Genomic DNA, 25648 nt, shown 5'->3' with positions numbered 1-25648 from the left:
GCTGGCAGTTCTCCGAGGTTTGTCATTAGAATGTGAGAAGAGCCGCACAGATATTGCACAGGCTGTTCGAAGAAGTTTGATTTACTTTGAGAGCTACTGCTCCATTTCAGGGTGGCAGAAAAATGAGATTTCAACAATTCTTTTTTGTATTTTTAATTTTTATGATGAGTCTTCTTCTTATCAACGGACAGAGACCAGGTAAGACTTTGATATATTTGTAAGAGGAACTTGTTTTTATGTCTGCTGTTGTCCATGAGGCTCTGAGCGTGATTGTGTTTCTGTTGAAAATCTCTTAGGCATGCTTGTGGTGTGTAGGACTTCAGAAGTATTCTTTCTATCTGGATATTTAAAAATTAACTGGATATTAAAATGATGATAAATATTTTACCACTATTTTGCTAATTTAAAGACCCCTTAGTTATTGTTGATAAGTTGTTCTTAGAGGTAAAAAGGAATGGAAATGTTTGGTCTATTATAGACTTTTAGGTAAAATGCAAATCCAAAACAGTTTATTAAAAGAACACATTGCTGGCTGGAATGGGTTAATGTTAACTGAATTCATAGCATATAAAAATCATGTGGCAAATTGTAGATGAATTCTTAAAATGGGTCAATAGCTATTTCCAGTTATATAATTAGGTGAGTCACTTAAAACAAGAAAGTACAATTGTAGTATTATTGTGCTTAAAACCCAAAAGTGTCAAAAAGATGTATGGTCAAGATAAATATTAATTTACTTGAGATATTTTTCAAAAATGATATCATTTGTGTTATTCTTATCCAATAGAAATTTAGTAAACAGTTATTCTAATGTGCTTTTACTTCAAAACCAAATACCTAAGGTTTTGAAGCACTAGCAAGTAAAAAAAATAAAAAATAAAAAAAAATAGGAAGTTTTCTGACTCAGGAAAAAATATAAATATAAATAGAAAGGTATTTATATTTATATCTAAATACGTTCTATTATTCACGTGATAATGTAATTCTCCATTTAGGTCAGAAAATGGTAAGTAACTGGTTAAAAAGCCAGTCTCTGCCTCTTAGTTAATCAGAAGTTTGATCACTGAGGTTATTTCAAATGGAATCCCCTGGTGTGCCCTTTTACATAAATAAGAAAGAAGTTCCAAATTAGCAACTCAGAAAGCATTCCTCCTTATGTTTACAATTGCTATTCAAACCATTTCTACTTTTCTGAAATATGGAACATTTTGGACAATGTTCTTATAAAATGTGATTAATTCACTACATAAAATACAAGGTCCAGGAGGGCTGGGAGAAGTGTCTCAATCAAAGCTGTGTAAAACTCTTAAGACAGGACCATCCAAATGACTTGAGAAATTAACGGAAACGAGTGACTACACAGCAATAATTACAGCCAATAAAAATTGTTTTCCAGTCACCTGTGTGGACGCCCCCCCAATTCCCCAGCCTTGCCAGGCTGAGGTGAGGATGGAAGACGAGGTGGCTGTCTGTGCCCTCCTGTCCTCTGTGTCTGGCGTGGAGCCAGGTTCTTATAAAAATAAACTTTTGTTAATGAAAAAAAATTTTTTTAATTGTTTTAAGGCAGACAAGGACTAAGATTTCCTTTAGCAGTTAATTATGACATGCACTGAATTTAAAATCTACTTTATTATAGAGGTCAGTTTATAACTAATGAAGATGTTTCATCTGTTCCTTAACTGTGTAAATAATATTAAATACCTTTGAAACTGAAAAAAAAAATACAAGGTCCAGGAACATTTAGGAATAAGTATGTAGATGGAGGAGGATATTGCTATTAACATGAACTGCTGGGAATATACCTTGTGTATTTGCATCACATTAATTTTTATATCATAATCACATCTGAACAAGTAGCAGATCACACTATAATTTAATTCTAAATATTCTCTTGCATCCCCCAGACTAAACAACAGTTCATTTCCTGAAAAATGAAACTAATACTTCTCTTTTTTTCCCCTCAGCTAATTTGGCAATGAGAAGAAAACTACACAGACTCAGCTGCCATCAGAGGAGATGTATGCCTCTCCATTCACGAGTGCCCTTCCCCTGAGGTATTTCTGATGGAAAATAGCTTTCCTAAATTTAGGCAACATTCCAGATTGAAAATAGGTACCAAAGAATGCCTATTCATATTTTGTTACAGGTGATAATGGCCTATGGTAATGTCAGTGTAAGAGATGCATGCTAACAGATGAAAGAGTGAAACAAGCTGGAGGGGGCCAATGGGGGTAAAGGAGGGACATATGTGATACTTTCAACAATAAGGAATTATTAAAAAAAAAAAAAAAGTGAAATGACATGATGATTGAAAATAATTTAATAGGATAGATAAGGGAAATGTAGGAAAATCTTGATAATTGTTAACTCTGAATGAGAGTTATATGGGGATTAATACTATTGTGTATGTTTGAAAATTATTTAACTCTCAGGCACCAGGAGAATGTAATTATGAAAGTATCTCTTGAAACATGTGTTTTGAAAAACACTTAATAGCTCCTTAGGTTATCCAGAACAAGTATATTTCCCATTAAGACCACTGTATGCTTCAGCATATGGATGAATTTGCCCACCAACACTAGGTGAATGATGTTCTAGCCTCATTATGCAGTTTATTTTTTCCTGAAAAATATTTCTTTTAATATGTAAAATCAACAATAGTAATGGCATAGCAACTTTAGAGCCTCACTCATAGAACTGGTCTTGATAGTTGCATTTTTAAGGTTAAATTCCAAATAGATTTCTGCTCCTCTCCTCTCTTTTTTGTTGGGGGTGGGGGTGGGGGAAGATAGTTAAAAGACCTATGATTTTACACCACCACCAGTAATACCGTCTGAATCAATCAACTTCAAACACTGCCCCAGTTTAAGTTATTTCATACCAAAAATAAATAACTTGGCATTCCGTTGTAATTATTTTAAGCTAGTTAAGTCATAAAATATATCTTCCTAAAAAAATGCTATAGAAATATTCCCCGGCTGGTTAACACATAGGCAATTACTGAATTTGCTTATTCATTTGACCAATAGATTGTAATGTTTATGGCATTATTCGTGAAAGAAATGTACCTGTTGTTTAACATGTGGTTTTCAGATCCAGTGAAAGTCCTGAGTAGAACATGAAAAGAAGGAAGAGCAATTCAGTAATAAGCATTTCACTAGTAAGCATTTATCATGGGGATTAAGACAAAAAGCCAAGTTCTCTGTGCCTGTAATCTATAACAAATTACTATTTGCTATCAACATATAAAAAATAAATTTGGTGGAAGAATCCATAAAGATACAGTAAGTTCTTGAGAAAACAATTAGTAGAGGCTCAAACATGCTTTAAGAGGATTTAATGTTTAAAGAATCCTTTGCTGTGTGTTGATAATGCATTCCCCTCTCACATCTAAAAAATAATGGTAACATTTGTGCTGAGGAGGAGTGGAGAAGTTCAAGATTTTCCCAGCACTCCCCCACAAATAACAAAGAGGAGAGGAGGTATTTCACAATAGCAAGGGAATTCCTGCATATACAGAGCAAGATACCTTACAAGCCCTTAGTGAGCCACAGGTTATATTGGCTTTCTCTACAAAGCACATGCCATAAAAACTAGCACTTCAAGTAAACAAAATAGAGTTGAGAAATTTGAATTGTCAAAGTTAAGGAAAAATTCTGACCTACAAACCAGATTTGTAAACGAAAGGGAAATTTCAGTGAAGGCCATATAAAACATTTAATAATAGCAGCCTTTTACAAGATTAGGCTGATTCCTTTAAAAAACTGCTCAGTTTACAGGATTCATTTCGTCAGTGTTTAGATTAGTCCTACATTCCAGCTATGGTTCTTTGAAGAAGGTATAAAAGCCTTATTTTGGAATCCAGAGATAGTATAAGAACCAATGCAAGATAAACATTAGATAATTTTCCAAGATCTTGCTGAACCAGGGCTATAACAAGTGCTACCTTCAAATTTGGCAGCACGGTTCTCACTGTCCCACATGTTTGCACACTTTTTATTGGTCTTGCAACAAAACATCTTGACCACTTGTATACTGGGTAAAGGCACACTAGACCAAAGTAGTGGAAGAACTCTGAGGCAGAAGAGCCTTTTCATTTATTCCCTTCTATTTTCCTGCCACTAGATAAAATCACATGGGGCTACATGATTCAGTTAGGGTCAAGTAAAAGTGTAAAAGGATAGGTAAGGTAAACAGTTGACTTCAGGATTTTTCCAGATTAACCCTTTACAATGGTTTAGACTTCCAAATCACTTAGTGGGAATGTTCTATTACCTTGAATATCAACTTTTTCAGCTTCTCGAGTCCTCTTCAGTGAACCCCAGCAGGATTTCCTAACAATTAAAAAGAAATAAACTTAATCAAATAGAAAACCTATGCTGCATACAATTCATTTTCTTGAATTTTTTTTCCCTTCACAGAAATATTTCAGCATCCCATACAGCCCTAAGTGAATTAGATTTGGGGAAAGCAAGAGAAAGGGTGTCAGGAATTCCAAGCTTCCAGGTTAATATGAGAGCTAGAGTAGAAAATGGGGTAGAGGTTTTAGACTAATGATTTCCCCTTTCCAACAGTAAAATCTTACTACCATAATACTTTTACTTAAATGTGTAATCTAGATAACTACAGTACATAACTATTAGTACATGCTTTTTAATAACTATAATACGTTTTCATGGTGTAAAATTTTTTTCTAGCCGAAACCGGTTTGGCTCAGTGGATAGAGTGTCGACCTGCAAACTGAAAGGTCCCAGGTTTGATTCCGGTCAAGGGCATGTACTTTGGTTGCAGACACATCCCCAGTAGGGGGTGTGCAAGAGGCAGCTGATCGATGATTCTCTGTCATCGGTGTTTCTAACTCTCTATCCCTCTCTCTTCCTCTCTGTAAAAAATCAATAAAATATATTTTAAAAAAATTTTTCCCCCCAATAGTATAAAAGTATATAAAGTCAAAATCTTCCCATTCTCTTGCCCATTTTCACTTACTAAAAGTAATGGCTATGAAAAGAAATTTGGTCAAGTTACCTTTTATAAATTGAGACCAGATAATTTTCTCTTGCCACTCTTTTTAAATTTCTTTTTAATTTATTGATATGCCATTTATAATTTCATTAACCAATGATGTATGTACAGTTTTATAATTGTACACCATTGTACACCAAAATTGGTTGTACAATTTTATAATTGCTATCCTTGATTACTATTCAAAATGTCTAGTTCTCTATTTTCTGCCTTATTCTTACCCCTCAAAGTTGATGGATCTCCTACTTCCTTGACCAAATCTCTGGCCTGCCTCTTTTCTTTTCACAAGTGTCCTATTGTCTTGGCTCTTCTTGCTCCATTCTGCCTTTTTGGCTGAACTGAAAGCCAACTTTGCCTTCAGCACAGAATCTCCACTTTAGCAGGGCTCATCTCATCAAGTTTAAATCTTTCTCCCTGACTAGGGTTCTCTTCAAATACCATTTTCTGTATAAGTCCACCCAGATCCACCTAAGAGTAAACTCTTCAATTCCTCCCACTCAAATATTTCTCCTGTTTTCTCAAGATTTTGAGAATTGTAAAGATAGCATATATTAGATGTTTACTATGTAAGATACTATATACTATGAAATACACATTACTGTCTCAATGTGATTTTCTGAACACAATGTCCTAATATTTAGTTCCAGTTGGTTTACAAGGATTATCATTTCTATCTTCAAATATTTTTAAAATATGTTTTTATTGATGTAGAAAAAGAAGAAAGGAGAAGGAGGGAGAAACATCAATGATGAGAGAGAATCATCAATCAGCTGCCTCCTGCATGCCCCACACTGAAGATTAGGCCCACAACCTGGGCATATACCCTGCAGAGAATGGAATCAAACTGTTACCTCCTAGTTCATAGGTTGATGCTCAAGCACTGAGCAATGCTGGCTGGGTTTGAAATTTTTTTTTTCAATTTTTCCTTCTTTTCATCTCCATTACTACCATCTTAGTACCTATTATATCTCCCCAACATGACTTTAACACCTTAACTGATCACTCCAGCCTCCAGTTCTGGCTCTGGAAAGTCTGTTCTTATCATCTGATCTTTCCAAATTAAATCCAGTTAATTCACACCAAGATTAAAATCCTTATGTGTCCCTGTAGCCTTCAGAAAATTAGAACTCACATAATTTAATCTTACAAATTGTATCTCTTCAGCATCATCTGTCACTGCTTCTCCCCTTCCCTCTCCCAGAGGGAATAAGAAAGAATTGAAAGTGCTTTAGACTTTCTGGTTATATAGTTCACTCACTGGTGATCATTGGTAAGCCATTTATCCTATTTAACTCTCCCTCCACTTTCAGACCTGTAAGAGGGAACTAGCAATAGTACTTATCTTATCATAACCATCCCTAGCACATAATAAATGCTAAATAGTGGCTAAAATTTTTATTAGTATCATTACTTTAAAGTCAGTCAATTCTTCACCTCTTGCTACACTACTGCCTTCAATATCCTTTCTTCTTTCCTTCATTACCAATTCATCCTTCAAGAAATCCCTACCAATTATATCAGATGCCCACTTTTTAAAAAAATATATATTTTATTGACTTTTTTACTGAGTGGAAGGGAGAGGGATTAGAGAGTTAGAAACATTAATGAGAGAGAAACATCAATCAGCTGACTCTTGCACACCCCCCACTGGGAATATGCTCACAACCAAGATACATGCCCTTGACCAGAATCGAACCTGAGATCCTTGAGTCCGCAGGCTGATGCTCTATCCACTGAGCCAAACCAGTTAGGGCAGATGCCCATTTTTTCTCTCAGCACCATTTGAGTACTCCTGTCAAAATACTTGACTCACTGCATTATAGTAATGTGTTAACTGAAAAGCATCCTTAAAGCAGAAGGCAGAGTGTGGTGTTCTGATTTTGTTAAACTAACATTTGTTAAGTGGAGCACCCAGAAAACAAAATGGTAAGCCTTAATTCAACAGCTGTCTAGAGATAAGTTGCAGTAAATAGGTTTATTACTCATGGCATGCCTGGAGGGGCCAAATGGAGAGGTCAAGGCAGAATGGAGACAGCCAGTGAGAGTGAGTGCTAAAGATATGGAACCCGGGCCACATGCCTGTATTAGAGTTTGTGGATGGAGTGTGCTGGCATTCCTGACCTAGGGTTGGATTGGCAAATTCAAATAAAAAGAGATGGGTTTGGTAAGTTCCGTAGGGTCTTATCTAAGAGATACATAAAGTATACTAGCCCTAGGAGGCAGGGGAGACAAGGGCTGTTGGAGAAGTCATAATCAGGAACTTAAATTTGCTTGTGACTCTGTGGCTGCTGTCTAGGACATGTATTTGTATAAGAAAGCTAGTATCATCTAAAATCTTTGCTAGCCTCTTAGCCAAACAAAATGAATGCTGAGGCAGCAATAACATGGAGTAGCTTACCTAAGCTCTCAACAATGGTTGTATTTACCTTTGTATCTCCAGCCAAAAACTACAAAAGTGCCCAAAATATAACAGGCATTCCACAAATGTTGCTAAAAGAAGTGAAATGAAACTTTTATTATCTTAGCATTTAAAACTTGCCATCATTAGATCCCATCACACATTTTCAGCTTTATTTCCTAATGCTAATTGCCAAGCTGAATTTCAATTTCCTATCTCTGCTGGAAGTGTTTCCTCCTCCAGGAATTAATTGCTTCCCTGATCTTATCAAATTCACTTTCCATCTCCTGGGGTTCTCTTCAAATCCCATTTTCTATATGAGGCCCACCCTGATCCAACTAATGTAAAATAAACTTCTACTCTTAACAATCACGTCATTTTAATCAATAGGTTTTATTTTTATTTATTTATTTATTTATTTATTTATTTATTTATTTTACCACCATATATATAATTTATATACAATTTTTTTTTAACCAAAACACAGGAAAACAAATCCATTTTATGAGGAGTACAGTGTTACACAGATTCTGTGTCCAATGGCCTTAGCAGGAAGGTTTGCTTCAGAATTTAGCAAGAACCATGCCACTGTTTCCATGAGCGCGAGTTACCTTTCCCCAGATTACTCTGGTTTGTTTGGTTTGCCACCAGGAGTCACTGTGTTATTCTTTGCTTTGTACACATAAGCACATCTTTTGCCTAGATAGAATGTTGTTTCATCTCAAACATAAGCACCTTCAATTTTAAGAAGAGCTGTGTGCTCCCTCTGGTTCCGGATATCCCGCTTATAGCCAGCAAAAATGGCCTTGGACCACAGCCTGCCAGGCATAGTTGTCCTCATAGAAGTCCTGTTCCCAGCAGGCATCTGTAGGGTCCAATATGATGGGAAAAACACCACTATATTTTTAAAAGCCACTTATCATATTCTTCTTTTTTGTGAGTGTGATTTGGGCCATACTCTTGGCAATTATCTATTTTGTCAAATTTTATTCATATTTGAATGTGAGCACCTTGAAGATAAGATAGGGCCCCTTTAGAGTATGCATCTTTACAATATGTGAATAGCCTGAAAGTAGCTAAAGTATAGGGGATTCCTTCATGGGCTATAATATCTGGGATATCTTCCTTAAAATTAAACATAGAAAATTATTATTTTCTCAATCACAGTCCAGTGTCCAAAGACCATGCTCAGAGAAAATCCCTAACATTTTAAATTTACTGATAAAATTTTTCTAGAAAGATCATGATGCTTTAATGAATATAATATGTGTTGAAAATATAAATATAAAAAATATAGTTGTTATTTTAATAAATTCATTACCCCATATGTACTGATGTATATGATGAACTAAATCCTCATGTCAGAGTTTTCTTCACCTTGGAAACTGATTATCATTACAAAGTCTATAATAATTCTTTCTCCAAATATTTACTTAAAATAGCAGCTCCCTATCAAGTTGATCAGGAATCTAAAATTTCTTCTTAGCATAAATCTTCTGTCTTTACTTTGTCCTCAGTTGTGTATTTCAACTAGTGACCTAGAAATATTAGGTTACCTTTATTATTATATAGCAATAATATATTTGAAAAAAACATTATCTTATACTGGGGGCCCAGTGCATGAAATTCACTCATGGGGTAGGGATTCCCTCAGCCCAGCCTGAACACTCTCCAATCAGACATCCCTCCTGTAATCTGGGACTGCTGGCTTCTAACCACTCACCTGCCTGCCTGCCCAATCGTGCCTAACTATCTCTGCCTGTCTGCCTGATCTCTCCTAACTGCCCTCCCCTGCCAGCCTGATCTCCCCTAACTGCCCTCCCATGACAGCCTAATCTCCCCTAACTGCCCTCCCCTGCCAGCCTGATCTCATCCCAAACAGTTCTCCCCTGCCGGCCTGATGTCACCCCCAATGGCCCTCCTCTACCAGCCTGATCTTGCCCCCAATTGCCCTCCCCTGCTGACCTGATTGTCCTTAACCCCTTGCCTGCCTGTTATTGCCCCCAACTGCTCTCCCCTGCCAGACTGAATGCTCCTAACTGCCTCTGTTGTGGCCCCCACCAACATGGCTTTGTCTTGAAGGAAGTTGAACATCTGGAAGATGGTTGGTTGACCTGGTATAATTAGCATATTACCCTTTTAGTAGTATAGATAGATTATATAAGATAGGATTGCTTAAATGGGAAAGGGGGGCTTTTTCAGCAGGAGATGCTTTTGGCAGACAAAAACACATAATTCCTATAACTGGACTGATAGCCAGCCATATGCACTATACTACCAAACCAGTCATGAAAAAATTAACTGTTTTCTTACACCTTATACCAAACAGCTGTTGCCCTGAAAACCTCTCCTCAGCCCCAACCTTATGTTCTGCCTTCTCAGTTCACCCAGATGAGTTTCTGATTGGTTGGTGTCAGCATCAAAAGCTCCACCTCCTAGGCAACCATTGGCTTTTGGCACATCACCCAGATTTGGTTCTGATTGGTCAGTTTCTATGCCAATCAGCATCCCTGGGTCTGATCAAAGAGTCAGGGCTGATCAGCAGCCCCCGAGGAAGCCTGGAGAGAAACAGAGGCATGTCTGCTGGTGGAGCCAGGAGAGAGGCAGTGGCTAATCAACAGTACCATGGTGGCTGGGGATCAGACCTTGCCTCTCTCTGCAGGCCTCTCTCTGGGCCTGATCTGTAGCCCCACTGTCAGTCAGTGCTGGGTTGCCATGCTGACACCAGCACTGACTTCCGGTATTCGGTTGAGCCTTGGTCATATGGACCCTGGCTCTATATATAGATAGATAATAAAAGGCTAATATGCAAATCAACCGAACAATGGAACGACCAGTGGATGTGACATGCACTAACCACCAGAAGGCAGATGCTCAATTGCAGGAGCTACCCCTGGTGGTCAGTGTGTTCCCACAGGGGAAGTGCCACTCAACCAGAAGCCAGGCTCCTGGCTGGCGAGTGCAGTGGTGGTGGAGGGAGCCTCTCCACAACAGCACTGAGGATGTCCAACCGATGGCTCCCAGACTGCGAGAGGATGCAAGTCTGGCTGAGGAAACTGCCCCTGCCCAGAGGTGGGGCATCGGGGCAGCACTCCTGGACTTGGGGCCATCCTGTGGTGTGCCAGCCATGTGGAGTGGGACTCCAGGACTCAGGGTGGTCCCATAGCATGGGGTGCGGGGTACGGAGGGGTCCTGGGTCTTGCAAAATTTCTCACGATGGGTCACTAGTATGTCATACACACATATATGTAAATATCATATGAAATGTGGAATGCATTCATTACCTTGCCTCTTTACAGGTCACTAAAGTTAGATGTATTTATTTGTAGATACACAGATAGTTGTTTTGAATGACTAGTATTTCATTGTATGTATAGCCTTAATTTCTTTAACTGGATTATATTGATACTTATATTTTTATTTTGAACAATGGTGCAAAGATGTATAATATGTGTATACATCCTTGAACACTTGAACACTTTCTTATAAAACATTGAGAATTAGAATCACTAAGGCATGAATATTTTTAATTTTGGTGATATATATAATTTACATACTATATAATTTATTCATTTAAGGAGTCCAGTTCAATATTTTTTACTACATTCAAGTAATTGTGCAACCATCACCATAATCAATATTAGACCATGTTCACCATCTCATAAATATCTATACCCAATAGCAGACGTACTACATTTCTCTCCAACGCTCTAATCCTAGACAACTATTAACCTACTTTCTGTCTATAGATTTATTTATTTCGGACATTTTGTATTAGCAGATTCTGTGTGTGTGTGTGTGTGTGTGTGTGTGTGAGAGAGAGAGAGAGAGAGAGAGAGAGAGAGAGAGAGAGAGAGAGAGAGAGAGAGAGAGAGAGAGAGAGAGAGAGAGAGATTGGCTTCTTTCACTTACCATACTGTTTTCAAGGTCAATCTATGTAGTAACATGTATCAGTATATGTTACTTTTTTAATGACAATAAAATTCTGAAATTCATAAAGAAAAATCGTATTTTATTTTGTCACCTATTGTTCTCATTATTTGGCTATTAACAACAGTTCTACTATGAATATTCATGTGCAAATTTTTGTTTGAACATATATTTTCAATTCTCTTGGGTATATGCCTTAGGCTAAGAGTCAAATTGCTAGATAGTATGATTTTTATTTTAAAAAAAAGTTTTTATTGATTATTTTAGAGAGAGGAATGGAAAGGGAAATAGAAATAGAAACATCAATGATGAGAGAGAATCAATTGGATTAAGCCCACAACCTGGGCATGTGCCTTGACCTGAAATCAAACCATGACATTCTGGTTCATAGGTCAACTACTGAGCATGTTGGTGGGACGGTAGCAATTTTTTAAGCTGAGACTATGAATCCTTCAACTTTGTAGTTTTCAAGACTTTGATTATTCTGGTTCCGTGGAATTTCCATGTGAATGTTAAAATCATCTTATCAATGTCTGCAAAGAGCCAGCTGTGAGGTGGATAGGTATTGTGTTGAATCTATATATCAATATGGGAAGTATTGTTATGTTGGCAATTAAGTTTTCAAATCCATTAACATGGCATATATTCCTACTTTAATTTCTTTCAACAATGTTTTATGCCCTGGCTGGTGTAGCTCATTTGATTGAGAATTGTTCTGTGCACTGAAAGGTCACCAGTTCAATCCCCATTGAGGGCACATGCCCAGGTTGCAGGTTCAGTCCCTGATCAAGGTATGTAATGGAGGAAACCAATCAATATTTCTCTTTCTCCATCTTAAATCAATAAAACCATTTTAAAAACACACACACACAATGTTTTATAATTTTCATTTTATTTGTTTATTTTTAATATATTTTTATTGATTTCAGAGGGGAAGGGAGAGGGAGAGAGGGAGAAACTTTAATGAGAGAGAATAATGATCAGCTGTCTCCTGCACATGCCTTCTCAGTTCACAGGCTCTCTATCCACTGAGCCAAACCAGCGAGGGCTATTTTATAATTTTTAGAATGCGACTTTTATACTTCTGATGTTTAATTTATTCCTAAGTGTTTTATTCTTTTGTTGGTATTACAAATGAAATTTTCTTCATGTCATTTTTAATTATTCATTATGACTCCTATATAATACAAGGCTAATATGCAAATTGTCCCCTTGGGAGTTTGACCACTTGCAATGATGTGTGCTGACCACCAGGGAACTGCACGGAACGAAGAAAGGCCCCAGCCAGCAGCTGGCAGCTGGGGAGAGGAAGGCCCCGGCTGGCCCAGATTGCCATCCAGGTCTAGGAACCCTATACATGCACGATCAATAGACCAGTCACTATGATGTGCACTGACCACCAGGGGGCAGACGCTCAATGCAGAAGCCATCCTTGGTAGTAAGCGTTACTCAACTGACTTAATGGGTACCATACACAGGGCTCACATCTGGTGAGTGCCGCTGCAGCTGCGCCAGCCTCTTCTGATTGGGACTAACTGGGCGCAAGCCCATAGCAGGCACAGCTGGGCTGGGATTAGCAGGAGCAGCAGGCAAGAGCAGCAGGCAGTGTTGGACTGCCAGTTTCAGCCCAATCCCTGCAGATCACACCAAGGGACCCCACCAGTGCACAAATCGGGTCACTAGTTAATATATAGTTAATTTTTGGTTATTGATCTTATATCCTATAACCTTAATGAAATTATTGATTCATTATCTTCCTTAGGATTTGCTATGTACAAGCATGTTCTATGCAAATAGCGATAGTTTTACTTCTTTCTTTGTTTCTAATCTAGATGTATTTTATTTATTTTCCTTGCCTAAAGTCTTAACTAGAACCTTCCATACAATGCTCAATAGAAGTGGTGAGAACAGACATCCTGGTTTCATTCCTTATCTTAAATTCCTTATCTGTCTTTCACCATTAAGTATGAAGTTAACTGTGGGTCTTTGAGATGTCTTTATCAATTTGAAGGAGTTCCCTTCTATTCCTAGTGTTGAATGTTTTTATCAGATTGTTGGGTTTTATTAATTGTTTTTTCTTTGTCTATTAAGATTTTCATGAGTTTTTGTCCTTTATTCTATCAAAATTATGAAATTTTCATTACTCTTTATCTATATGAAAAAATAAGCATGGGTAAATTAGTGTGCTGAATTGCATTTCTTATTCTGATATGTTCTTTTTCCTTTACTTTTCAAATATAGATCTTCTTTTACTGACTTCACCTGGTCTGCCAGAAGAAGAGGATTGGAGGAAAAATAACTACCCACACTATAGTGTGCTTGCTTAGAAGTTCCTATATGAAAAGGGATCCTTTGAAAGCACCTGGGATGTCTTACTAGCTTCACAAGATTCTCTTCTGTTTTCTTTTCAAGGGAAAATAACAGGAATTCAAAAGCAATTACAGTCTGAAACACAGTTATTTCCTGCACAAAAAAATCTCTCATCTTTTCTGCACATTATAATTCTTACATGGGTTAGCAAGAAAAATACTTTATAATGTCTTTGGACTTTCTAATATCAAAAAGTGCAAGAATATAAAATTTAGCTTTCATATTCCTATAATTCTTCAAAAATATTAAATAATTTTGTATATGTTTGAGTGATTATTCTTAAAAATGCTAAATCTGGAATCAATTTCAATGACTTTGGCTTTGCAGAAGTGAGAGAAAATAATTGGTTCATCAGTTATTTATATAAAAAGACTAAGAAAAAAGCTATTAGTTGCTACCAGTTTTATATTATAGGCTTTAATGTTTATGATATGGAAGTATTTTTATTTTGAATAATATTCACTTAAAGTGGTAAAATAAGTTTGAAGTACTGATTGTCGCTCATTTTAAAACTGAAATGTTCATTTCTGAATCTTTTTCTCATCATTTAATTACAAGAAGCCAATGTTTGGTTTCCTTTGAAGTTCTGTTTATTGTCCTTTATTCACTTGTATAGTTTCTTAAAAGGCTCACTTCAAATTGACATTTAAAATATAGTTATGCCAGTGAAGTCCCAGCTGGACAATACCTAACATGTGTGCTCATCATTTTGTTAGGCTCTGTTGTGGTGCTGTTCAACCTGTGGTGGTGAGACTTGTTAAAAAAAAAAAAAAAAAAAAAAAATCAGAAGAATTTAGGAATATGAATGATTACCCAACAAGGAAATTAACCTGTCTAATTCTGAATTGTATTAATAATTAGATGTTCCCAAATTATTGAATATACTCTTAATTTGTATTTATTGAAAGACTATTAACTCAGTGGTCAGTGCACTTCCACAGAGGAAGCACTGAACATTTCTTATACAAACTAAGCTAGCTCATGGCTGGCCAGCACAGCAGTGGTGGTGGGAGCCTCTCCCACCTCTACAGTAGCACAAAGGATATCTGACTAATGACTAATGGCAGGGAGTGTGCCTAAGCAGTTAGTCAGACATCCCCTAAGAGCTCCCAGGCTGCCCAAGGGATATCTGACTGCCAGCAAAGGCCTGATCCTCTAGGAAGTGGGCCTAAGCTGTCAATCAGACATCCCCCGAGGGGACCCAAAGTGCGAGAGGACACATGCTGGGCTGAGGGACCCCCTGAGTGCATGAATTTTCATGCACTGGGCCTCTAGTATGTGTGTGTGTTTGTGTGTGTGCGTATATATTTTTTAAAACACTTAGTGATTTGAGTGTCTAGTTGTTCTTAGTTTGTATAAGAAATGTTCAGAGTATTGAGCGCAGCATGATAGAAATGTTCCCTGACACTTATTTGTATTCCACTGTTTGTTCCTTTTAATTAAAGCATTTCAGACTGAACAGCCTTATTGTATATCCTGCCACAGAAGATTTTTAACTTAATTCTAGATTATCAGAATGAGGGCAAAGATTCTCAAAATCTATAAAAACAAAAACAAAAACAAAAACAAGACAAAAAAAAAACAACAACATCCAGTGGATTGTATGCTGACAGCGGCATAACAGAGCAAGTCCATGACAATAGAATCATTTTACTCACTGGCAAGGTAGAGCCATAGATCAGAGGCGTGTCAAATATGTGTACTTTAAACTTAACCATCTTTATGATTTGGTGTTTGTTTTATTATTTTTCTATTAAAAGATCTTTGTAAGAGCAAGTCTTCTCAGAATACAAAAGAAAAGAGATTTTTACATAGTTTAACCAAGATCAGAGGTAATAGTGCCATCCTAACTTGGGGCCATGGGGTGAGTCAGTGAAGTAGAGCAGATGGTGATAGACCAAAGAATGATTATAAAATTTGATCCCTGCTTTCTTGGCTCAGTTCCTTCCAAACACTGAAATCAGTTTTTGTTCCTATTCTTGCATCATTTTCACTCTCCTTTGAAAACCCAGGACTGAAATGAGTAGGTAAAAACTATAAGGGTGTGCTAAAAGCCTCAGTAATATAGATTAGTAATATTTTTACACCATTTTTGAAAAAGATAAAAATTAAGCATGATGAACAAAATACCAAACTTTTAGGAAAAAAGATTGGACTAATTAAACTATGTTAAAGCCTGAGGCAAAAGGAAAAAATTAGTCATACTAATCCTTCAGTAACAAGAATCTTATTTTAGGCATAGTGAGGCTGGGTTCCAGCCTTTTGATTTTTCCATTCTTCTCACTTCCCAAAATGACTTCACTCCCCAAACTCCCTAGATCTTATCCCATTTCTCATTATTGTCTTCCACCTGGGAGAGTGTTCATGGAAAGAACACTGACTTCTAGCCCTGGCTTTTTACATCTGAGTTCACATCTTACTATAAATTCATATGATTGGATTCCAAGGAGTCTTGGTTAGAGGTAGTGAGGTTGATAATTGCTCTACAGAAAAATCCTATCAGTTTTATCTAGAAGTTTGTCATCTGAGTGTACACTTAAGAACTACCTACAACTATCTTTTATAGTATTAGGATAATTATGATACTATATTTTTAAAAATAATTCTATTGATTTCAAAGAGGAAGGGAGAGGGGGTAGAGAGATAGAAACATCAATGATGAGAGAGAATCAGTGATAGGCTGCCTCTTGTATGCCCTGAACTGAGAATGGAGCCTGCAACCTGGGCATGTGCTCTGACGAGGAATCAAACCTTGACCTTCTGATTCATGGGTCAATGCTCAAACCATTGAGCCACATTTGCTTGGCACAGTACTCTATTTTTGCAAGTTCTTGTGCCTTGTATCAACTGTTTTGTGGCACTTGCTAGGTAAGTGACTGTATAACATTCTAAGTATTGTTGTGTTATTGTTTTGTGTGTTTTTTTGTGTGGTTTTTTTTTTTGAGAATTTGTTTATTAAAGCTGGGGACAGTGAAACAAGGAAGGGCTTAGGATAGAAGAAGCAACAGGAGAGAGCCTAGGAAGCGGTGTCTGGCTCACTGAACAGTCAGAGAAAAGGGGGTCTTGGAGACAAGTTCACAGGGTTAGCCCAGGACGAGGTTACATAGCTGTCCATTGCTCCCCTGGCTGCAAGTTTCATGGGGTCTTTTAGAGTTTAGTAGGAGATGCATGCCTGTGGAGGAAGAAAAGGAGGAGGGATAAGGCTTGAGCATGCTCCCAGGAAGAGGAGCACGCCTTCTTAACCTTTTCACTCTAATGGTTAATAGTAAAGGAATAGTTTGATATGTAGCCATTTCTCAGTCTTTCTATTTTTAATGTAATGCTCCCTGGTGGAATGCAGTAGTATGTCAGTTTCACGATATTTTTCTCCCCTCCTCCAATAGGTTGTGAACAATGTGTTTCATAACTCAAATAGTGTTAATGCTTAACTAAATACAACTTGTGTAAACTGAGCCATATGTGGGATGAAAAGTTCAAATACTGCACTAAAACAAAGCAAAAATATTTCCAATTATTCATCATTTGGTAAACTTAATACATTATCTTTGAAAAATGAAAAAAAAATTCTAAAATTGGAATTTGACCAAAAAAAAAACAATAAACAAAACAACAAAAAACAACTCTTCCCTCCAGTGAGATTGTGCAAATTATAATTTTTGGAGTTCTGTTTTTAAAGTATCTGAGCATGATTTTAAATTATTCGGGGGTTTTGTTGTTGTTTAACGTAAAAAGTGCACTTGTTAGAAAGGAAGGGAAATGGGGGGAGGGGAGAAAAAAGCTCCTAAGCCTCTGCAAAATAGTTTCCTGTAATCCTGGGAGGATTGGGTATTACTTTGCCCATCTTTAGATGAGGAAACAGACTTAGAAATAAGAGTACCTAGCTGGTTTGGCTCAGTTGATAAAGTGTCAGCCTGCAGACTAAAAGGTGCCTGTTTCAATTCTGGTCAAGGGCACATGCCCAGGTTGCCTGCTTTATCCCCAGTAGGGGACATGCAGGAGGCAGCTGATCAATGACTCTCTTCATTGATGTTTCCATCTATCCCGATCAACCATACATATACATACACACTGAGTGGCCAGATTATTATGATCTCTGAACGCATAATAATCTGGCCATTCAGTGTATATATATATATATATATATATATATATATATATATACATATATATTAGAGGCCTGGTGCATGAATTTGTGCATGGGTGGGATCCAACCAGCCTGCCAGGGGGAGAGGACATGGGTGGTTGGCTGGCCTACCTGCTAGTAGAACTCCTGGTTGAGGGGGGCAATTTGCATATTAGCCTTTTATTATATAGCATATACACTGAGTGACCAGATTAGTTATGTGTTCAGAGATCATAATAATCTGGCCACTCTGTGTGTGTGTGTGTGTGTGTGTGTGTGTATGTATAAATTTTTAAAATTAACAGTATATAAAATCACAGCTAGTAAACTGATATATTTGAGACCCAACTCCATATGTCTTCTAAAATATGCTCTTAACCACAATATAAGAGGAGTTTTAAATATTTTTATTAAAACCACATATTTTGAATGGAATAAAAAAGTTTCCTGAAAAATGGGTATGATTCAAATGAACAAAGTTTAGATTAATTTTCTCCCAACCAAGCCTTCCCTCCTTTCAAAGAAACTTAAAAATTATTTTTTGATTTAACTATTTTTTGTTGGTTTTTTTATGCTTTTACTACTTTTTAAAGAGAAAAAATAGTACACATATAAACTAAAATCTCTTTTTGTTTGTCATATTTAAGCAGAATATTTCAAACTACTCTAATAATGGTATGGGTCTTCTTGTTTTGGGAAGGTAGCAAAATTTTGCCCCAGAAACTATTTTTTGTCTTTGCCAAAAATTAATTTAGCATAGGTATGGTGTGTGAATCATAATTTCACATACCAATAGCATACAGGATATGCTATTAATAAAGTCAAGTATGCTATATTAGTAAATTCAAATGGGAAAAGAAAAAAAAAACATACTCCAAACAAATGACAGATTAATCACAGTGTTTTTCCAGACAAGGAGGATGTGAAGGAATGAAGTCTAAATTACATATAAGGTATATCTTTTTTTTAAGGAGGCGGCATTCTGAGAGTGGGCAACCACCAACCAAAGGGCTGATTTCCCGCTGGCAGGGCGGAAGTAAAAGATCCCTATTGCTAGAACATGTTGCTAGGGAACAAAGACCTCAGTGCTGGCAGGTGGGCTTGTCTCTCTCACCAGGTTAATGTGGGTTTATCAACAACATCTTCAAGGAGTACCTCCCCAGGACAGGAGCAAATGCCCCAAATATATATCTTCGGAGAGTCTTTAGGTTAGTGAATAGTTGTCTCACCCAAACCAAAACTCAAATAGTCCTCACAAACTCTCAGTATTTATAGTCTAAATGGCTCCTTGCCATAGTGGCTTTTCCATGTGTTCTTATGATAATCCCTCAGCGGGTCCCCACAGAAGCTGGGCTTCGGACTGATTATCAACGACACAGATATACAATCACGACATCCTGGCACAACTTACTTCGCTCTTATATCAAAGCCACTTTTTTCCCTTCGTCATGAACAACTAGATTAAAACAACTTCACATAAGACAAACAAGTGACTTTAAAATTGTACAAACCAATACACAGCATCAAAAAACTCAGGGTGGGGGCAAGAAACTTAAATGATATAAAGCAAAAGCTCCCTCTAAATCTCCCTTCTGCTCTAAGAGGGACAGAAATAGACATTTTTAGGTGAATTTATAATGTGTATGTTCATATACACATACACAAATATACAAATTATTATTTAATTTTTACACTACATTTACTATGCCAGACACGGTTCCACGTGTTTACCTTGTGAAAGTCATTTAGTACAATTCTAAGAGGCAAGTTGTACTGTTATTGCCCCCAAGCTTTTTTTACTAGATGAGAAAACAGGCCCAAAAAGATAACTTGCCAAAGGTCACACAGAGGGCAGAGCTTGGATTTGAACTCCTATGAGCCTGATTCCAAAGCCAGGCTTTAACCACTGCTCTTTAGCTTCCTCTCAGCATGCAGCAGGGACAGCGACTGGGTGTGTGTACATTTACAGATACACGTCCATATGCATGTTTAATACTACAGTTTATCAGATGCCCTTGAAGATCTTTACATATCAGCGTGAAGAGCAGGAGAGGGAGAGCAACTGCTTACACCAGAGGGGCTATTCAGAGACAAAGATTACAAAGCATCTCAGAGAGTAACAGGCCTGAAAATTATTCCTTAGCTAAGAAACTAGATCACTGATCAACTGAGAACAGTTTCAGTTTTTACACGAGGAGTAGGGGTGAAAATAAGATTGCTTCTGAGCTAGTAGTCTTGTAGAGAAGAAAATAATTCTTTAAACACAATGGACCCAGAAGAAGAATCCAGTGTAGAACAATCAACTCATTAGGGTAATTAGCATCCAGCAGGTAGGCTGGCTACATCCGGTTGAATTATGCTATACCCTACAAAGCACAGCAGCCTCTCAGTGTCATAACCCAGGGACTCCTGTCTTCAGTGATAACTCATATTTTTGTATCTTATAGTAACATATATTCACCCCACAGTAAAAGAACAAACAAAAAGAGAGGCAGTTTGCTGCCATCAGCAATTCAAAAGGTTTAGACATCACAACTGTATACCTATTGAGGAATCTCTAATTCACAACAATATTTAACTGCTCACCAAGCACTACCTCTTGGATTTCTTAAAGACACCAAAAGATCTGTTTTCTGAATTGTGGCCAGTAATCCATTCAAATTTCAAATTTTATTACAGGCAGACTTCACTTTATTGTGTTTCATAAGTGTTGCTTTTTCTTTTTCTTTTACAAACTGAAGGCAAGACCCTCCACTAGCAAAAACGATTCTTTTATTGCAACACACGCTTTATTACATTGGCCTGGAACCAGACCCACGTCTCTGAGGTATGCTTGTATAGCATTTAACTATTTAAAATGCTCCACTTGTTTCCCTTAAAGACCCAAATCCTCAAGTTTGCCTAAATGGTCTTGCAGCAGCAATTTTTCCTGATCTCCTCAGCTTCACAAAAGCTATTTTTAATCTTTTGTATACTCCCTGCGCCTCCTTATTTCCCCTTGAGGTGTCAGCTAAATCAACTTCTTTTTGTCACACGTGTACCAAGTTCTTTAGAGTTAAGAGCCTTCTCATGGACTCTTCGTCCTTGAAGACTTCTATCCTCGAATCTGTCAAGTTAACTCAAATTCACTCCTCAAATTTTACCTCTAAAATTTTTTTGTTAACCCTCACCTGAGAATATTTTTCCATTGCTTTTTCGAGTGGAAGGGAGGGAGGGAAAGAGGGGAGGTAAAAAGAAAGAAAGAGCCAAAACCGGTTTGGCTCAGTGGATAGAGCGTCGGCCTGCGGACTGAAGGGTCCTGGGTTCGATTCCGGGCAAGGGCATATACCTTGGTTGCGGGCACATCCCCGGTAGGGGGTGTGCAAGAAGCAGCTGATCGATGTTTCTCTCTCATCGATGTTTCTATCTATCTCTCTCTCTTCCTCTCTGTAAAAAATCAATATAATATATTAAAAAAAAAAAAAAAAAAAGAAAGAAAGAAAGAAGCATCAAACACTTGGGGGTTGCCTCCCTCATACACCCTAGAAATTGAACCTGCAACTTAGGTATGTGCCTTTGACAGGGAATCAAACCTGTGATCCCTCAGTGCTCAGGCCTACATTCTAACCACTGAACCACATCTGCCCAGGACAAATTTTACTTTAAAAAAAATGTTAGTATTAAAAATATTAGCATTTTATTTAGTTTAGCACAATATACTTAAAATACTATCATGATATCATGTAACCAACAACCAACACAAGAACTCAAATTTTACCTTGAATGCCACTTCCTCAGAGATCTCAGAGAGCAGAGTTGAGGCGTGGTATAATTCTACAGAGTTGGACAGACCCATCCACTCACCCACAGATATGCAAACTGATCCATCCAGGCGATTGTTTCCATTTCATTTCAAGGTTTACTACCTCTTACCAGCCGCCACAGGCTAAGTGAAGCAGCTCCTCTACTGCTCAGGTATCCATTCCCCTGTGTCTAAGAGGAGGGTGTAGTGGTGAAGGCTTTAAACCCACCTGGAAACCTTACTTCCACCTCAGGTTGCGCAATAGTAAGAATCTGGAAAACCTGCCATTCTCTGGGAATGAAATGGCCAATTCAAGCCAACAATGACTTGATCACTGACGGACACGCCCCCACCTTTGCTCAAGATTTCTTCCCGCCCTCCACCTCATTCAGAGCCATTGCGCAGGCGCATGTCCATTACCTACCCACCTCTGGGAGCAGGGGAGGCCTCCAATCAACGCAAGGCAGTCCAAGTGTGCTCCCCGACTAGAAACACACCCATCCCGGGTGGTTGGGTCTCAGTCCTGTGTTGCACTGGATTCCAGCACAGTCTCATCCCTGAGCCATCATTTCCTGGTAAGCAGGGGCCTGCAGAACCAGGCCACGAGGGGCCTGGTGGGGTTTGGCTGAGCACATCCTAAAAGGTACTGGGCGCCAGACCTCCAAGTCATGGCTGGCCCACGCGAGGGTCTCCTGGGTCCGGCAAAGATCTTGTGAAATCGACCATTCCCAGACCTGTGGGGTCAGAATGCGGGCAGTAGAATCAGAATGTGGGGTGTGGAATCAGAACATTTGATTAACACTTAATTAGTCAAGAAGATTTTGATCTGAACAATAATTTGAGAATTGCCTTGTTATCTCCAAAGAATGACTGTGTCTGGCGGAGAAAAGTAGGGGAGGAGAGAGGACAAGTGGGAGGGAGGTGAAGGGAGTAGTAGCCACCATTGGAGAACCCACTGCCCTACATTGCCTACACCTCTTGGCCAATGTAAACACCCCTTAGTCCTCCCCAAGAACTTACAGTGAAGAATCATCAATACAAATGTACAGAGGAGCTCATTCAGGCTCAAGCAAGTCAAGAATCATCCCGTATGACAATGAGTGAAACTGAGGGCTAGCAATCTACCAGTTTTTTTGTGTTTAAGTTTTGGGCAGTGGTTCACAAAGGAAGGTTCAAAGGCTTCACCTGGGGACTTTTGAGAAGTACTATGCACCAACTGAATCCAACTGAATTGGCTGGGGGTGTTGTGGCCCAGCAACCTTTTAACCAGACCTACCCGTAACAGACAAGCTAAGGTTTGAGTACAACTTCCTTCAAGGACCAGGGGAATGTTTTAAGCTGGAATATAAAAAGATTACCGTATTTTTCGGACCATAAGATGCTCCAGACCATAAGACGCACCAGTTTTTAGAGAAGGGAAATGAAGAAAAAAAGATTCTGAAACAAATAGTGTCCTAAAATATTTTCTGTGCATTAAAACCCAACATCACAGTCATAAACACATGTAATCAACCCTGTAAAGTAAACAGCAGCATTTAGAACCATTTTAGAGCCGGGCAAGCACACAGAGACCACACAGAGCCGGGCAAGTAAAAAAACTTTTTTTTTAAAGTATATGTGTAGGCTATATTTGGACCATAAGACGCAGGGACTTTTTCCCCCCACTTCTGGGGGGGAAAAAAGTGCGTCTTATGGTCCAGAAAATACGGTATATTCGCATTCAGGAAGATCAGTTTAGCCAGAGTTAGGCCATTGATTGGAGGCGCCGTTGTGTTTTAGGGTAGAAAAGGGGCTCTCGCTGTAATGGTGGAAAGCTTGAACTAGAATGGTAGCACCTGCCTTTGAAACTAGTAGTTGTGCTCACTTCATGGTCTATTTTGTTAATGGCCTGACTTACGAAAAGGAGGGAAGACCAGTGAGCCAGCCGGTTGTGACCCAATGGTATCTATGTGATGCCTTTGAATGGGAGCTTGGGAAATGGAGGGTACAATTTGATACTTGGAGTGAATATCTACTATGTTCCTTAGCACCGGAATCCTTTTTTTTTGTGTGTGTGTGTGTGTGGGGGGGGGTGTGGATTACATACTTTCTTAACAGTTACATCATTTTTTCTTTTGATTTCAGTTTTCCCATTATGCTCTGCAATTGACTAGCTGCGTGATAGTGGGTACGTTTCATAAAACATCTTTCAGCCTCTATTTTCTAATCTCTGACTACTCTATGCAACCTCACTTCCAATGTAAAAAGTAAACTTCATTCTAGAAGAGTTATGGATTTACAGAAGAGTTGTAAAGATAGTACAGAGAGCTTCCATAACCACCCCCCCTATCCCCACCCACACACACAGTTTTCCTTATTATTATATCTTCTAATTGTATGGCACATTGTCACAGCTAATGGACCAGTACTGATACATTGTCAGTAACTGAAATCCATATTTCACTCAGATTTCCTAGCTTTTCACTTATGCCTTCCAAAATCCCACTGAGCACTTTACATTTAGTTGTCATGTTTCATTATGCTCTTTCTCACTTACCTTGTTTTTTATGATCTTGACAGTGTTGAGGAGTATTTTGTAGAATGCCCCTCTATTTGGGGAGAGGGGTGTTTTTCTCATAGTTATGCTAAGGTTGTGGTTTTTGAGGAGGAAGACCACAAGAGGTAAAGTACTTTTCTCATCACATCATATTAAGGGAGCATATTATCAACATGACTTTAAAATATATATATTTAAAAAATAAATAAAAAAAATATTTTTTTTATTGATTTCAAGCAGGGAAGAGATAGAAACATCAATCAGATGACAGAGAACCATTGATCAGCTGCCTCCTGCACACACAACCACCTCTGGGGACTGAGTCTGCAACCTGGACATATGCCCTGACCAGGAATCTAACCATGACCTCGTAGTTCATAGATTGACTCTCAACCACTGATACCCAACAGCTGGGTTCAAGATGACTTTTCACTGTTGATCTTGACCTTGATCACCTGGCTGTGGTAGTGTTTGTCTTTTCAAACATTCCCCTTAAGAAGGAAGTTGCTAGGTGCAGCCCACTCAAAGAGTGGAGAAAATTCAAAGTTTTTAGCCTGGTTTGTGTGCCCATCTTTCTTAAGATGTATACCTGCTGCATACATCTGAGAGACCCAGGAAAACTGGGTCCAAAATAACTGGAAACAAAGATGATGTGTGACAGTGGGTAGGGGAGGCTGGGGGAAGGTCTATGGGTGGGGGGGGGGGGGGAAGGAGAGAAGGATATATGTATTGTACTACTATATGTAATACTTAAACAATAAAATGAAATTTTTAAAAAAGGCGATGGGAAGGAGGTGGGGGGGTCAGTGATACCATAAAAGGTATAGCAGGGAGGGGGAAGCACTATAAATTTGGATAAGATCGTTGTGCAGATTTAACTCATTGTCTTCTGCACTGATAAAAATCCCTAGAGCTAAAGTCATCCTGGTCCAGCCCAGGGAGACACATCTACAAATGAAGGCTTCCCTTACAAATGTAAATACCTTTCACAAAGAGTAACTTATTTTGTTTTCTGAACTTTTAAGTGTACTCTTAAAATTAACTAGCCTGCAATAATCCTTATGCCAAAGAGGCATATTTTGGGGTGACAAGTTCTGTTCCTCTACAGCTTCTAGACTATAGATTGTACAACATGTTTACTATACTGAATACTTTAGGCAGTTGTGACACAATGGTATTTATGTAATGCCTTGTGCTACGGCACTAGGAAATTTTCTGCTCCATTGTAATCTTATGGGACCACCATAATGCAGGGGTGTTGGAGGGGGTGGTGGTGGCAAAAGTAAGTTTATAGTTGTTCTTAAGGGAAATAATACAATAATAAATAAGAATACAAAAATAAAGTTTCACATACAACTATAAACCTATTTTTGCCCTACCCTGTTTGTGCAGTCCTTCATTGATCAAAATGTTGTAAAGATTAAAAATCACCAAAGCCACCAAAACCGGTTTGGCTCAGTGGATAGAGCGTCTGTCTGCGGACTGAAG

General features: G+C 38.2%; 1 protein-coding gene and 1 long non-coding RNA gene across 3 annotated transcripts; one reads left to right on the top strand and one right to left on the bottom strand.

Annotated features, from left to right (window-relative positions):
• On the top strand, window positions 1–13982 carry APELA (apelin receptor early endogenous ligand). Of its 2 annotated transcripts, none has more exons than XR_006740684.1 (3): window positions 1–198; window positions 1965–2112; window positions 13592–13982. XR_006740684.1 is itself a non-coding variant. In XM_036424634.2 (3 exons), the coding sequence occupies exons 1-2, from the start codon at window positions 123–125 to the stop codon at window positions 2051–2053; spliced, it is 165 nt and encodes a 54-aa protein (XP_036280527.1). In that variant the 5' UTR covers window positions 21–122; the 3' UTR covers window position 2054; window positions 13592–13982. The 2 variants fall into 2 exon arrangements, 1 of the variants encoding a protein (XP_036280527.1); XM_036424634.2 differs by having other exon boundaries at window positions 21–198; window positions 1965–2054.
• LOC123651774 lies at window positions 13745–25648 on the bottom strand. The gene is made up of 2 exons (XR_006740685.1): window positions 25601–25648; window positions 13745–14104 (listed from the first exon to the last, which is right to left on the bottom strand). It is a non-coding gene; the product is annotated as an uncharacterized LOC123651774 (long non-coding RNA).

The sequence above is a fragment of the Pipistrellus kuhlii genome, unplaced genomic scaffold (assembly GCF_014108245.1).
Source record: "Pipistrellus kuhlii isolate mPipKuh1 unplaced genomic scaffold, mPipKuh1.p scaffold_m20_p_8, whole genome shotgun sequence".
Taxonomy (NCBI): domain Eukaryota; kingdom Metazoa; phylum Chordata; class Mammalia; order Chiroptera; family Vespertilionidae; genus Pipistrellus; species Pipistrellus kuhlii.
The sequence above is the reverse complement of the archived record's forward strand: the minus strand, read 5'-3'. Positions and strand labels throughout refer to the sequence as shown.